The sequence below is a fragment of the Andrographis paniculata genome, unplaced genomic scaffold (assembly GCF_009805555.1).
Source record: "Andrographis paniculata isolate CXL003 unplaced genomic scaffold, ASM980555v1 Contig26END, whole genome shotgun sequence".
NCBI lineage: Eukaryota > Viridiplantae > Streptophyta > Magnoliopsida > Lamiales > Acanthaceae > Andrographis > Andrographis paniculata.
This window is the reverse complement of record NW_026137557.1, coordinates 67,065-79,665: the sequence shown is the minus strand read 5'-3', so window position 1 is coordinate 79,665 and position 12,601 is coordinate 67,065. Positions and strand designations below refer to the sequence as shown.

The 12,601-nt window shown below is 40.3% G+C and overlaps 3 protein-coding genes across 6 annotated transcripts; 1 reads left to right on the top strand and 2 right to left on the bottom strand.

Annotated features, from left to right (window-relative positions):
• Window positions 1-69: 69 nt before the first annotated feature.
• On the bottom strand, window positions 70-4,260 carry LOC127246133 (DNA-binding protein RHL1). 2 transcript variants are annotated; one of them, XM_051267366.1, is made up of 8 exons: window positions 3,839-4,260; window positions 3,611-3,721; window positions 3,190-3,276; window positions 2,862-3,073; window positions 1,127-1,310; window positions 942-983; window positions 685-738; window positions 70-613 (listed from the first exon to the last, which is right to left on the bottom strand). In XM_051267366.1, exons 1-8 carry the CDS (start codon window positions 4,148-4,150, stop codon window positions 575-577), a joined length of 1,041 nt encoding a protein of 346 aa, XP_051123323.1. In that variant the 5' UTR covers window positions 4,151-4,260; the 3' UTR covers window positions 70-574. The 2 variants fall into 2 exon arrangements, with proteins under 2 accessions (XP_051123323.1, XP_051123324.1); XM_051267367.1 differs by having other exon boundaries at window positions 942-980.
• Window positions 4,261-4,448: 188 nt separating this feature from the next.
• LOC127246136 (uncharacterized) lies at window positions 4,449-7,628 on the top strand. Its single transcript, XM_051267374.1, is given in 11 exon segments — window positions 4,449-4,924; window positions 5,026-5,160; window positions 5,594-5,710; window positions 5,828-5,956; window positions 6,109-6,282; window positions 6,392-6,531; window position 6,581; window positions 6,905-7,096; window positions 7,238-7,312; window positions 7,424-7,491; window positions 7,493-7,628. Coding segments are annotated over 11 exon segments (1,227 nt in total). The 5' UTR covers window positions 4,449-4,804; the 3' UTR covers window positions 7,569-7,628.
• A 139-nt stretch (window positions 7,629-7,767) lies between these two features.
• On the bottom strand, window positions 7,768-12,499 carry LOC127246131 (CDT1-like protein b). 3 transcript variants are annotated; one of them, XR_007837598.1, is made up of 9 exons: window positions 11,231-12,499; window positions 10,926-11,150; window positions 10,712-10,831; window positions 10,198-10,423; window positions 9,054-9,711; window positions 8,862-8,952; window positions 8,456-8,655; window positions 8,224-8,284; window positions 7,768-8,083 (listed from the first exon to the last, which is right to left on the bottom strand). XR_007837598.1 is itself a non-coding variant. In XM_051267363.1 (8 exons), exons 2-7 carry the CDS (start codon window positions 11,123-11,125, stop codon window positions 8,230-8,232), a joined length of 1,353 nt encoding a protein of 450 aa, XP_051123320.1. In that variant the 5' UTR covers window positions 11,126-11,150; window positions 11,231-12,499; the 3' UTR covers window positions 7,768-8,083; window positions 8,224-8,229. The 3 variants fall into 3 exon arrangements, 1 of the variants encoding a protein (XP_051123320.1); XR_007837597.1 differs by having other exon boundaries at window positions 9,054-9,714; window positions 10,926-11,136; XM_051267363.1 differs by lacking the exon at window positions 8,456-8,655 and having other exon boundaries at window positions 9,054-9,714.
• Window positions 12,500-12,601: the final 102 nt, after the last annotated feature.

Here is a 12,601-nt window from a genome sequence, read left to right as displayed (position 1 = left end):
ATGTATGTACGCATTCTGGAACCAATCCAAGTCTACTGTATTCGAAATATTTCTTGGAGATTCAACATATCATATCTATAAGTATATATATATATATCATGGGTGTGTATGAATGATAAAAAAATAGTGTAGTATGTGTACATATGTAATTCATGTATCTCGCTCACTCAAACTGTAATACAATACCACCACGACTCTGGCGTCCAGAGGGAGATTGGGTAGCACTGGCAAATTCCACATGGAAAAACATACAAATTCAAGACCTAATCAATCAATCAATCAATCAATCTTTGTCAACACAATCAATCAATCAAAATCTCCGTCCCTCTGTGCTAATATAAAAAATACTACTACTTACTACAGGACCACTAATTACTACAGCATCGTCATCAGCCGCCATTCATCATAACACAATGTGTGGGTGAAGACAATACTGCTCCCCCACTGCTGGCTGGCTGCTCCCGCGCCCACACGAGATGATGACGATGATGATGAGGATGAGGAGGAGGAGATACATGGCAATCACTGACTGCTATGTATAACCAACCACATTGCATGTCGTCTTGGTTTAATTTCAAGCAGCAGCCCAATCTTCATCACTTGCATCCATGTCCTACAACAGACAGGTACACAGTATAGATTGCACCAACATCAGACTGTAATGCTATATGTATATATTCAAACCTCTGAAGTGTTAGAGAACTCTTCTATGTCATCGTTGTCCTCGTCATCTTCAACCTACACAAACAAAACATGAACAAACACCAATACTGTAGCGCCTCAGAAGGAAGAGGAGGCACTCTTTAACAGATGATCCCATGTCCCTCCCCAAGGTGCAAATTCATCACATTCAACTACCAATTATATGATTCAGAGTACATATCCAAGTCCAACTCAACAACATCAGGGCAGAACAGCAGAGTAGCTAAAGGGATTCTTACCTCAGAAGTATTCTTCTCCTGCTTCAACTCCTTGTTAGCCTTCTAAAAATTAACTTTGCTATGTCAAAAATTAATATAAATAGAAATAGTAACTATTACTATAATAAACTATGTCAATTCTCAACATCTTACAAAAGGAGTTCATATATAGACTCTGCTAATTGACGGGGATTCAAAGACATTACCTTGTCCTCCACTTTCTTAAACAGCGAAGATAATGTTGTTTGAACAAGAGGCTTATCAGTACTATTACGGGGACCCTCAGCTTTCCCTGCCAAATCACATTGCTCTAAACACAGATCTCGTCCATCGTTAACCTTATTGTCATCTTCCAATGTTAGAGGCTGGGAACTTCCTGCCCGCGCATGTCTGTAAAGACAAAATGCTTTAGAAAATCAAGAACATTATGGCATGGGTAGAGAATGAATGTCAAATATCACACTGAGAGAACAAACAGGGAGAATAATACCAGCAAGTTTATGCATCCCGAATTGTTAGAAATAAGGGCATTTCCCTAATGAAACTAATAAATAGTGTCTTATTTGGAATACTTACACTTTAGTATATTAAAAATATACAATAAACTCTAATCCTCCTAAATTTAAATAATGATATATGAATTGGAATCCTAGTACACCTCTAAAGTCAAAGACGAAACAAATAATTGATTTCAGAAAAAAAAAAAAAAAAAAAAAAAAAAAAAAAAAAAAAAAAAAAAAAACCCTCTTTAACACTCCGCACACGTTGAACCCAACAAAAGCAAAACTGGTTCAACTTGCAATAAGATGTCTAACCAAGTGCAGGACAACATCTTCAAACCAGACCTACACAGCAGCTTTCTCAACCTGCTATCGCTAGAATCTCATGGCACATGTCCAAAGAGTGCAGACAGTCACAAATCAATGCAATTGTGCTATAGCAGTAATGACACAGCTGGCACCATGGAAACTTCACATGACAAAGAAGAGTGAAATCACAAAGGCTGAATTAGAAAATCAGAAAAAGCAAAAAAAAAAAAAAAAAAAAAAAAAAAAAGAAAAGAACACTGGGTCAACAGTCAGTGACCTTAACTCCGAAAGGAAATAGTGGCTAAGTGCTGCATCACATAGAAGCTGAAGTAGAAATTTAAAACAATGGGAAGAAATTGGTAAAGTTCCTCAGTGATAGTAATGCTGTCCAGATCCGTTGTTCAAGATCCGCAGAAGAATCAGGATTTATGAAGTGACAAAGAGCAAGAGTGAGAGAGCAGAGACTCCTGCTAAAAGGCAGTATAGTAGCTCTCCTCTGGCTACCAGATGGCTCAGTGTTTGGCTGGTCAACCGTCAACTACAGAAGGAAACAGTGGTGACTGGTGACCAGTGGAAATGACCTCCAATTAAGGGAGTGAAGATAATCAAATTCCAAATAGTGCAATTATAGTTACTCAAATAGAATGTACTAAAAAAATACCCTAGGCAGAGCATGGAAGACCGGCCACCTAAATACGGACAAAGTACAAAAAACAAAAAAACCCAGAAAGGAGAATACTTCAGTGTAAATCACCAAATGACCAAGCCAGATACTTTATAAATCTGCTCTAGCTACCTGCAATTAATGTTAACTGGTCCAAACAGTTAAAATCCATTCTAATTTTGCCTATTGGGAAATAGAAAAAGTACATGCCATTGTGACATTTTTAAGTTTCCACCTCCACTTCACTCTTTATTTGTTCCCAGTTTATCACCCATCAGATAGAATTAAGCACCAAAAAATTAGTATGGGATGATGAAATTAAATGTTCCATATGCGGCTCATCTAAGTGTGGAAATCTGCAGCATATAAATTTATCTCCCAAGCTACACAAACAAATCAAAAAATATCAATTGGCACCTAAAAGATCTCCTCTTAAAAATGTCATGCAAGGAAAATCAAAGGATATACTTGAAAGTTTTTCCAGAAGTCCTAGCTGAGCGGCGTGTTGGAGTTAGTTCCACATTCTCTTTGCAGCTGCTAGAATTGTCAATTGAATTGTCCTCTGAAGAAACTCCACGTGACACCTGTTCCATGCATTTCTTGGCCAATCTTCCGAAACCTTGCTTACCATCACAGCGGGACCCAACACCACCCTTGAAGTCATACCCTTCATTTTTTTCCTGGAACCAGAATACAGCATTTTGTCTCAATGTTTACTTGGAGTATGCATGATTCAACCTCTAAACCAATTTAAATTATTGTTCATTAGCTAGCAAAGGAAAAAAATTTGGCTCACCATATTCAGCTCTTTTGGAAACTGAAGCTGTAATTCTTCTGGATTATCCTCTTTTGTTCCTATCCACCAAGCATCTGAAAATACTATCTAAATTGGAAGGATGACATCAGCCACAAAACTATAACTGAAATTTTTATAATGGTGAACTCCTTAGGCACCAAGGCTTAATTTCCATTACTACGGTTTGATTAGCAAGAAGTTTCACATTGCTCAAAGTTATTCCATGTAAAACTTTAGTACTAAATCAAATAATTCAACATATAGGCATCGAAACGTTACATTAATAAGGCTTATTGATATGGAAATATGTTTGTATACAACACTTATATAACAGAAATCAGGACATTCCTATAATAGAAATGCGGTGCAAAAATAGTAGGTAAAAGGAGAAGGAGAAGGAGAGTAATAAGAAGATGCAGACCATGTTGTCAAAATAATCATCACAGGTAACATTCTTCCCACTTTTTGAAAATTGTAGAGTCAGATACTTATTCTTTGGGTAAACTATTGTCCCAAACAACTTCATTTGACCCTGCGCACATGGCAACAAATCACAACAATAATGGATGTGCTGCAAAGCTGAAAGAAGATCAAGTAACAATAGGATATCCAACAGAACAAGATTAAATAAGCAGCAAAAATTTAAAACCTGAGGAAAATCTAAGTAGAGAAGGGGGTTTTTGGAGCCGAGGTTTTTGAGGTCGCCGATTTTCCCACCAGAAATTGGCCCGAGCAGACCGGGAAAGGAAAAGAGGTATCGATTCTTCCGGTGAGATTTTCTGAGGACATCGGTGCCGTGGTGCTTGATGAGGGTCTTGGAGGGGGGGAGGGCTGCGGAAAAGGCGAGCCGCGAGGGCTTCTGAGATAAAACGTTACGGGAAAAGGCCAATCCTTTCAGCCTTGTTCTCTCATCAGCTTCCGGGTCGGCCGTGTTCGCTTCCTTCTTGCTCCCTCGAGGCATTCTCTACCCAGGCGGATCCGATTCGGATTGGGGCGTCAGCAATGGCGCCAATGCCTCAAAACACTCTCTTCCTCTTCTTCTATGCTACCGTCTCAGCCTTCCTCCTGTCTCTAATAATGTATTTAAGGGAAGTATTATTTTTCTTATACGATAATATAATAATAGAAGATAATATTTATTATTTTATATTAAATAGAATAATTTAAAAATTAAGTAATATAGAAATAAAAATATATATTTTATTTTTTATTTAAATAATGTGTATAAATAAAATGTTTAATAAAAATTAAATATAATTAACTACTTAGGAGGGACTATTAGAGAATAGGAGTCATAAGTAAATCAATCTCCGTTACACTGACACAAGGCTAAATCGGAAGAGACGCCTTTTCTCCAGTCCAGTGACAGACTGGCCGCTTTGCTTTGGGCGAGCAACTAAGCTAAATCGGAAGAGACGCGGCCCAGCCCATTGGTGATATCCTCACCTCACCTCACCTCACCCTTGTTCTCCAATCAATCTCAAGCATCGGCGTCACTTTGAGCTGCAGCATGGATAGAGTTTGGAGTTGGATTCAAAAGGTCATCCATCCATGAAATCTCCCCCTCTTCTATTTCTAGCGACGAATTAGAGAAAGAGAGCAGATTGCTGCTGGAATGACAAGCCTTAGCCTTACAAGCCTTGGCCGTTCGTTTTGCTCCTCCTCCTCCCCCTCCGCAGTCCAGAGTCTGCGGCGGCTAACACTTTCATGCTCCTGCTCTGTCTTCCCAAGTAAGGTCAGTCGGCATGTGTGTAGAGTAGACTACACTTCATCTTCTTCGTCATCGTCGCTTATCATCCAGTGCTCCAATCAAGTACTAACCTCATTCCTATGCAGTTAAAGCGGGCATACACCAGCGTGATGATAGCGCCCACTGGAGTTGGAGCGGCCATTGGCGGCTACGCCGGATATGCTTTGCCGGTGTCTCGAGCCCTCTCCTCCGTCGTTGATTGCCTAATCTCCCACCCTAACGTATGTTCTTCTAGGGTTATACATATTTATGCAGAGGGAAAATCATGAGCTTTGCCGGTGCAATTCTGTGATTTTACTTTGAAGCGGTTGCATATATGCTTTGCCTACAAAAAGGGAAGTCAGCTAAAACATGCGTGTACAATACTTGACTTAAAAAATGAAATGGGTGCAGTGGATTTGCATTGAACGTGTTTGATTATAAAGAAACAAGAAATCAAACAGCTTTGCTTTTGTTAGTTAGTTGCATCCTATCGATATCAATACTGCTTCGCATATCCTCTAATTTGGGATACTTTTTGAAGGCAAAGTATTTAGTTAAGGTCGTATAATAAAATTGGGCAATGTTTGCTTGTTGTTAACCATTGAGAAACTGCGTACACTTGACAGTTCCTAGTGCCTATATCCTATCCTTTTTGAAATGCAAGCGTTATAGGTTCTTAATGCAGCAATGCTTTACTGGCCAATGCCGAATGTGTTGTATGTTGTGGGCTATGCACTTGATAGATTTGCAGAGGGCTTTTGGGCACTGCAACCTGTTCATCAGAATAAGGTGCGTCTTCACAGTATCTTGCCCTCATAAGCATAAGGTTAACTTTATTGCTCTTCTTGGTTGGTTTCCTCTTCAAGAAAAGTATGCCAATATGATTGCACCACATGTAACGGCTAGGTTGGCTTAGTTCTTGATGCTGGGATCGAGGAAAATCTTCGTGCTCGTCATTTACAGGCGGTGGATGCGACAAGGGCTTCTCTTGGCTTGCCTGTTGTCGAATATACTGTAACAGATGCTGCCTTGCAGGTATCTTTACAATAAACTGATTGACTGTTTGATAAACATCACTTCGTGTAGGTTACTTTAGCATCACATGTAATCAATGCATTCTTTTGAGTGAGCTTTAGCTGTCGTACTCTGTCTCGGTCATGATTCATGAACACCTTGTATATTTCTAGGTAGAGATGTGGGTTGACCCGGAGAGTGGACAATCCACTGGAAGGATAGGGCATCCTGATTCCCTATTAAGGGCTGTAGGGACATTGATGGAGAGATCTGGGGTGAATGCTGTAGCAGTTGCACGTTTTCCAGAATATGACAATGATGGTATGGAAATCTATAGACAGGGAATGGTAAGAGTTATTGGCTGTCTCCCTTTGCCCGTTCGTTGCTATTCTATTAGGTTACTATACAAGATTGAAGCCTGTGCAGCTAATTTTGGCCTTAACGAGTTGACCGCAGGGAATTGATATTCTGGCAGGCGTAGAGGCAGAGATAAGCCATCTAGTGGTGAAGAATTTTGGCATCCCCTGTGCACATGCTCCTGCATTACTACCTTCTCCGCTCAGCTATACCGTGTGCCCAAAATCAGCTGCTGAAGAGTACCTTCTCCGCTCAGCTATTCCGTGTGCCCAAAATCAGCTGCTGAAGAGTACCTTCTCCGCTCAGCTTTTCCGTGTGCCCAAAATCAGCTGCTGAAGAGGTGCGTTAAGTGTAATTCTTGTCACTTGAAACATCAATCCTTTTAGTTGGCATCATGCATTTTCACTTTGTAGAAAATACCATCCTTCTTGCCAATAACTTACATGTGTGTAGTGATGTATATTATGGTTTCAAGTCACCGGCTGTGTTGGAGTCTTTGCGTCCAATTGGATCTTTGACCTCCCCCGGTCTACTCCCTCTAAGCTGCTTTCTATGTCTGTATATCTCTCTATATACATATATATATATATATATATATTCATATTGATGCAGATTGGGTATGCATTCCTGCCATGTGTGCTTGCTGTTCTCAGTACTGCCCCGCAGTACTTGAAGGTCCATAACTCCAATTCGTTAATAGGGGGCTGCATCATTGCTGATGATTTTGACAGTGTGATCCTACCCATCAATGCTTGTGGAGGAGATGCCTCTCTTGCCTTTGCCGGTAGGGAAAGGAACGGCAGGGTACGGCTATGCGTTGTCTTCCCATTTCATTTTAGAACCTCCACCAAGTTTGTACTTTTTGCAGTGTTTGGAACACAAACTGTAAAACCTCTTTGCATGCATCTCTCTATCTATTCTGACAACTGTTGGTCGTTGTTCTAGCCACTTTTAATTGCTGTAGAGGAGAATGAAACTGTTCTGAATGATACCCCCGAGAAACTTGGAATGACTCCAGTGGTACGTATTCATCGGCTGTGGTTCTTCTCTTCTGTAAATGATGCATGCATGTTACATGCCATAACAAAGCCTAATCATATATTTGTGTGTGTGCACATGCTTCTCTTCCAGAGGAAGGTATCAAATTACTGGGAGGCTATTGGAGTGTTAGCAGCTCATAAAGCAGGAATAGACCCAAACTCTGAGGAGAAACAGGATAAAGAACATAAACCATACCTCACAGCATCCCTCAAGACACTTGGCAGTTGACACGTGAATCTGTAGCTCATGCCTGAGCTGCAGTACGGCCGTTGCATGGGCTGGGCATGCGTTACAATCCCAGTGTGTTGAACCATATACATTTGATATTGGGAATTAGGCAGCAATCCACAGGCGCCTTTTTCTCCCTTCAAGTTTATACAACTTTGATGATACATGTATGCACTGCCAGATTTCAATATATAACAGTTGGAACATATGAGTAGGCAAATTCTTTTGCAGAGCATGCATTACACATCATTGTGCTAATCTATTTTATGTGGCCTTTTTACCAGAGTAGACAATTTATAGATCTTTGATTGAACACACTAAGCTCAAGCATTACATTTTCTCATGGCAAACAGGTACAAGTGCATACAATGTATCTGTGGATATTCTTGATATCATAAAACCCAGAATGTTGCCAAAAGCATAAGAGATCGACTGGCTAGGAATGGGTTGGATGACCCAACCAATATATTTCTACCTACGGTATGGGCTGTGGAGATCTTTCTCTTACCAAGCCAACTTTGCCTGCACAACAAGGAGAATTAATAATCAATGACACCTGTTGGAAAACATGTATTTTCAAGCCTTCTTTAAGCTATAAAACCTGGGAAACAACATATATATAACTTTGAACAAAAGAGAAATTAATTCACAAAATCACAAACCTCCGATCACATGATGTTGACCTTCTCACAGATAGAGTTCAGATCTGATACTTTTTTCACCCTGCCAATTTGCCAAAGAAGCATCTAGTCATAAGCTAAGGAAACCATATATTTCTGACTTCATGCCATGGTAAAGATTCCTAACAACTTGGAGGTGAAAAATATTGAAAATCTACTTTAAAATGAAGTGATTTTTAATTTCTTAACCAACTGCTAATAAAAAGTTACTCACTAGTCACCGAACTACTACCATGGTCCAAGAATATGACCCAACCAGCTGAAAGATAGCAGTGCAATGAGATTTGAGAAATGATCCAACAGTTTGAAATCCCAATTGCTGTCTAACCAAATTGCAATATAAGCAATCAAGGAGCAGAAAGCTTCTCCAGAGGCACATATATCAGGTGAATGGAAAACGATGCAAGGCTGTCACTAGAAAATGAGAAACCACATTTAACATTAAACTAAACATAATTTTTTTATAAATATATTTTATTTGTTCCCGTAATTGTAAATAAGTTCAATTGCTTCCATAGGTTCATATATTTATGTGAAGTTAAGGTTGCAATCCACTTCTTCAAGCCATCCACCTAAACAATGGTCGACCTTTCAGAAACATTCAGCAATTGAGGACTTACTTGTACAGAAGATCACCACTAGATGCCAATTTCTTAGAAAACCAATCTGGAACCAGATCCTCAAGGTGCTCCAATTGCATTTCAATCTCACCTAAGCAGAGGGGAATATGAGTATAAACTTCTCTAGGGGGATGCAATAAAAGCACTGGGTTAATAAGGAAATAAACTGTGATAAACAGAATCTGTGCTTACCCTGGCCATCAAGCTCCAGATAGTTTGTAATAACCTTCTGAATAAGTTCTTCCTTTGTAATTGGGCAGAAGTTGACAGATTGGAATATTTTGTTAATTAACAAGACAAGCTCAGATAAACAAAAAGATTTTTGTTTCTGTGAGAAAATTGTTCCTTTGCCGCTCATACTATAAAAATCCAATGATTTTTTAGCAGATGAACTTGACTGTATCCAGTTTTGACTTAAGTTTGTCTTGTTTTCATCTTCACAGCTAAGAACTGATTTGGTTGGCAAAATTGGTCTTGCTGGAGTAAACCGTACTGGTGTTTCAACAGAAAGACTATTGCACCCAACAAAAAGCTCTACAGGAGGGTTGTCATCCGAAGTCTTTGTACTGTCAACAGAAATACCAGAAAGCAACTGGGGGTTCTCTTTGGCTACATTAGTCTGCGAACTTGCAGTAAAAGAACATTTAGCAGGTGAAATAATGTTAGTCTGCTTAATACTTCCTGCAGCAGTCTTCTGATAAAAGGATTTTGTAAAATTAGGAGGGAGATGGGATGAATTTCTTGTCTCTGGTTCACTGAAAATTGATGAGTCTTCAGGGATTGAATCTCCCCGAAAAGTGATACTTCTTGGGCTGAATGGCCCTGGTAACTCAGCTTCTGGTAGCTGATCCTGCTGGTGCAAAAGTAAAAGAAATTTCAGATACATGTACGTAAGTAAAACATTCTTTACCGACCTGACCCTCGTTTATGAAGTTTGACTCCTATTTTTGTGTAGGTAATAAAAATATATAGTTGGACTTACTCAGCATTCAGGTTTCAGCTTAATAATGAATGGAGATTCAAAAGATACAGAATTTAAGACATGAACATCAAGATTTTAACTATACTAGCAGGATCATAAGAAGTTTTTCTTCCATGCACAATATAAACTAAGCCTGAATAGGAATACAATGGATGAAACAAAATCCTTCTGAATAATGATTGTTTCTGCTCCGTACTTAAAACAGAACTTAGCTCAATTTACATTTCTTTATAACTACGAATAATTAAAAAAAAAAACCTTTTGCTACAGAAATCAGAATTGAACATCCAGTGGGGGAATGCATTGGCTGTACTATCTTAATCACAACATAATTAAGTAAACCTGGGACATCACCTGAGGTTGTGTAATGTAGATATGCCTTAGCCTGGTCAAGAAAAGATTGCTAAGAGCCAGAAACACAGATTCTTCATGATGATCTTTTACAACCTCAAATTTCAGTGTGATGTTCATATCAGACTTCATGCACTTGGTAGTCTCATCATTTGTGAGAATTTTATCTATCTGAACTGCTTCAGGAAGCACGAATTTTATTTGCGCCAGGTGCATAAAGTGGAATTTTCTGAAACAAGGAGAAACAAATGAAAAGAATTCGATGCCATTCAGAGTATTAACACGTGCAATAGTAAGGCTTGAGACAACTGTGCCCGAGATTGTGTGTGTTTTGACAAGGAGAGATTCCCAAATGGTACGAAGGAGGAAAATTAAACATAAATAATGTAATCATCAATCAATGTGGCCATTGGTTCATCCAGAAAGTCTAATGGATATGATAGCAGAGTTTAAGCAAGAAAGCGTATTTTTTAGTTTTCTTTGAAAACAATATATAGAATAACAAATGGTTTTGTACCTTCCAGTCAGGATCTCAACTTGAGTGCTAATGTTCTGAAAAGACGTTGCCCGTCGACGCAGGGATAGCAACCTCAGCGAGGTAGTCATGCGATTGAAGAACTCCAGCAAGCCCATAAACCTGGAAACACACAAAGAAGAAATGTCGTCAGATTTGAGATCTTTCATGAGTTAATTTTACGACTCAAAAGACATTGCATCCTCGGGTATCCCACTCGTGTGGCAGTTGAGCTAGGTCATGTTTGTTCTTGGGGCGTGATGGTTCTTTCGTCTTGACTGGTGTGGGAGAGGAGAAGGTGTCGTCCGGATGGTCGGCGCCACCAAGTCCCTCCTTGCGAGGTGATATGGAATGCGAAGTAGCGGAACATATATCGGGCGTATTTTCAGCAGCCAATTCGGGTGGTTGTTCTTCCATGCGAAAAAGAACTGTAGATACAAAGCTGAATTACAACAAGAATAATACACGTTACCTCTCGAATTCCGCAGAAGAGGATGAAATAGGATGAGTTGATAACGTTACCTCTCGAATTCCGCAGAAGAGGAGAGGAGAACGTGGCGCGAAGGGGAACGAGAAAATGGAAGACTGAAGAGGAAGAAATGAGCTGAACCGGCGATGACGATGGCGATGGCGTTCCTAGCCTAGGGTTTAAATTCCAAAGAGGGAGCGGGGAGGGAAGTGGGTTTAAAATAAAAAATCAATAAATAGGGGGGGGGGAATAAATCAATAAAGAAGTAAGAAAGAACTAAAGATTGGGTTGGGTTGTTAGAAAGCTAAAATGGGCTCAGCGGGGCGGGTCCTGACTGGCTCCTGAGACGAGAAGAGAAGGAAGAGAAGAGAAGATTGCGCAAATTTGTCATCCATCCAATCCAATCCAATCTAATCATCCAGCATGTGTATGTGTTGGACTTGGACCAGCAAGACCAACGAAAAGCTTATGGGCTGAGGCCTGTTCTGACCGGAGCCCATCTATTCAGTCGTGTTGATTTTGATTTTGATGTCTGGAGGCCGCCCAACCGCCTTGGACCGTCCACGTGTCTCACTATCGTCATCATCGTAATATTGTACTGCTAAAGAAACTAGTAATGGGATAATCATTCATTCGTAACATCAGCCCTCGCCCTCACTCAACTCAAGTCCACTCCGCTCCGCACGCACCAATATCATTATCCGCCCTCCAATTGGACGGCGGGTGACATGTGCCATCACCTCATGCCACATCGCCCCCGGTTAGGTGGTGGGGTTGGGGATAGGGTAGGTAGGCCGACTGCCCTGTCTGTCTGTCTATTGATTTCCAGTTTAATGAGAATGCGCCGGCAATAGGCAATACTCAACGCTGATGGTTGGCCATCCCATCCCATGGCTTTGCGCGTGAAAGAGGGAAAGACAGATTAATTAGCACAAATTAAACTTGGGCGAGAGCCGAGTCTCTTAAAATGGAAGATCGTGGAATAATGGGGGTATATGCAGCAGCAGCACCATGGCATGTAGTACTAAAGTTGAAAGAGATAGGTTGATAATGATGGATGGTGTAGTGTACGAATGGTTGGGAGTTTGCACGCCTTCCTTCACTTTCGAACCCGCCTTTTAGCTTTGTGCTCTAGTCTAGTTGAATGATTGTCGACTGAGATAATTAATTGATTAATTAGGTGGACGAGTTTAGAGAGCTACACGTATGCTTAATTTGAGTGATTTGACTGACAAGGGAGGGAGGGTTGGTCACTTCACTGGGTGGTGGCGGTGGACGCATATGCTTTGGAATGATAGCTGCGGTGGGTGTTGATTGGGGATTGCTGCTCGTCTATGCTATGCTAGTCTGCTCTCGATCATGTCGTCCACTCCAGTCTACGAATCAAATAATAAAACATCCTAAGGCAACGGAATGGATTGATA

Excerpts from the sequence above, each read along its gene's own strand:
- LOC127246131 (XM_051267363.1), bottom strand. The coding sequence starts at position 11,125 with ATGGAAGAACAACCACCCGAATTGGCTGCTGAAAATACGCCCGATATA. Across the intron at positions 10,832-10,925 it reads CTAGCTCAACTGCCACACGA|GTTTATGGGCTTGCTGGAGT; the intron begins GTGGGATACCCG and ends GTGTGTTTCCAG. Across the intron at positions 10,424-10,711 it reads GTTGAGATCCTGACTGGAAG|AAAATTCCACTTTATGCACC; the intron begins GTACAAAACCAT and ends TCCTTGTTTCAG.
- LOC127246133 (XM_051267366.1), bottom strand. The coding sequence starts at position 4,150 with ATGCCTCGAGGGAGCAAGAAGGAAGCGAACACGGCCGACCCGGAAGCT. Across the intron at positions 3,277-3,610 it reads ATGATTATTTTGACAACATG|ATAGTATTTTCAGATGCTTG; the intron begins GTCTGCATCTTC and ends CTTCCAATTTAG. Across the intron at positions 1,311-2,861 it reads ACTTCTGGAAAAACTTTCAA|ACATGCGCGGGCAGGAAGTT; the intron begins GTATATCCTTTG and ends TTGTCTTTACAG.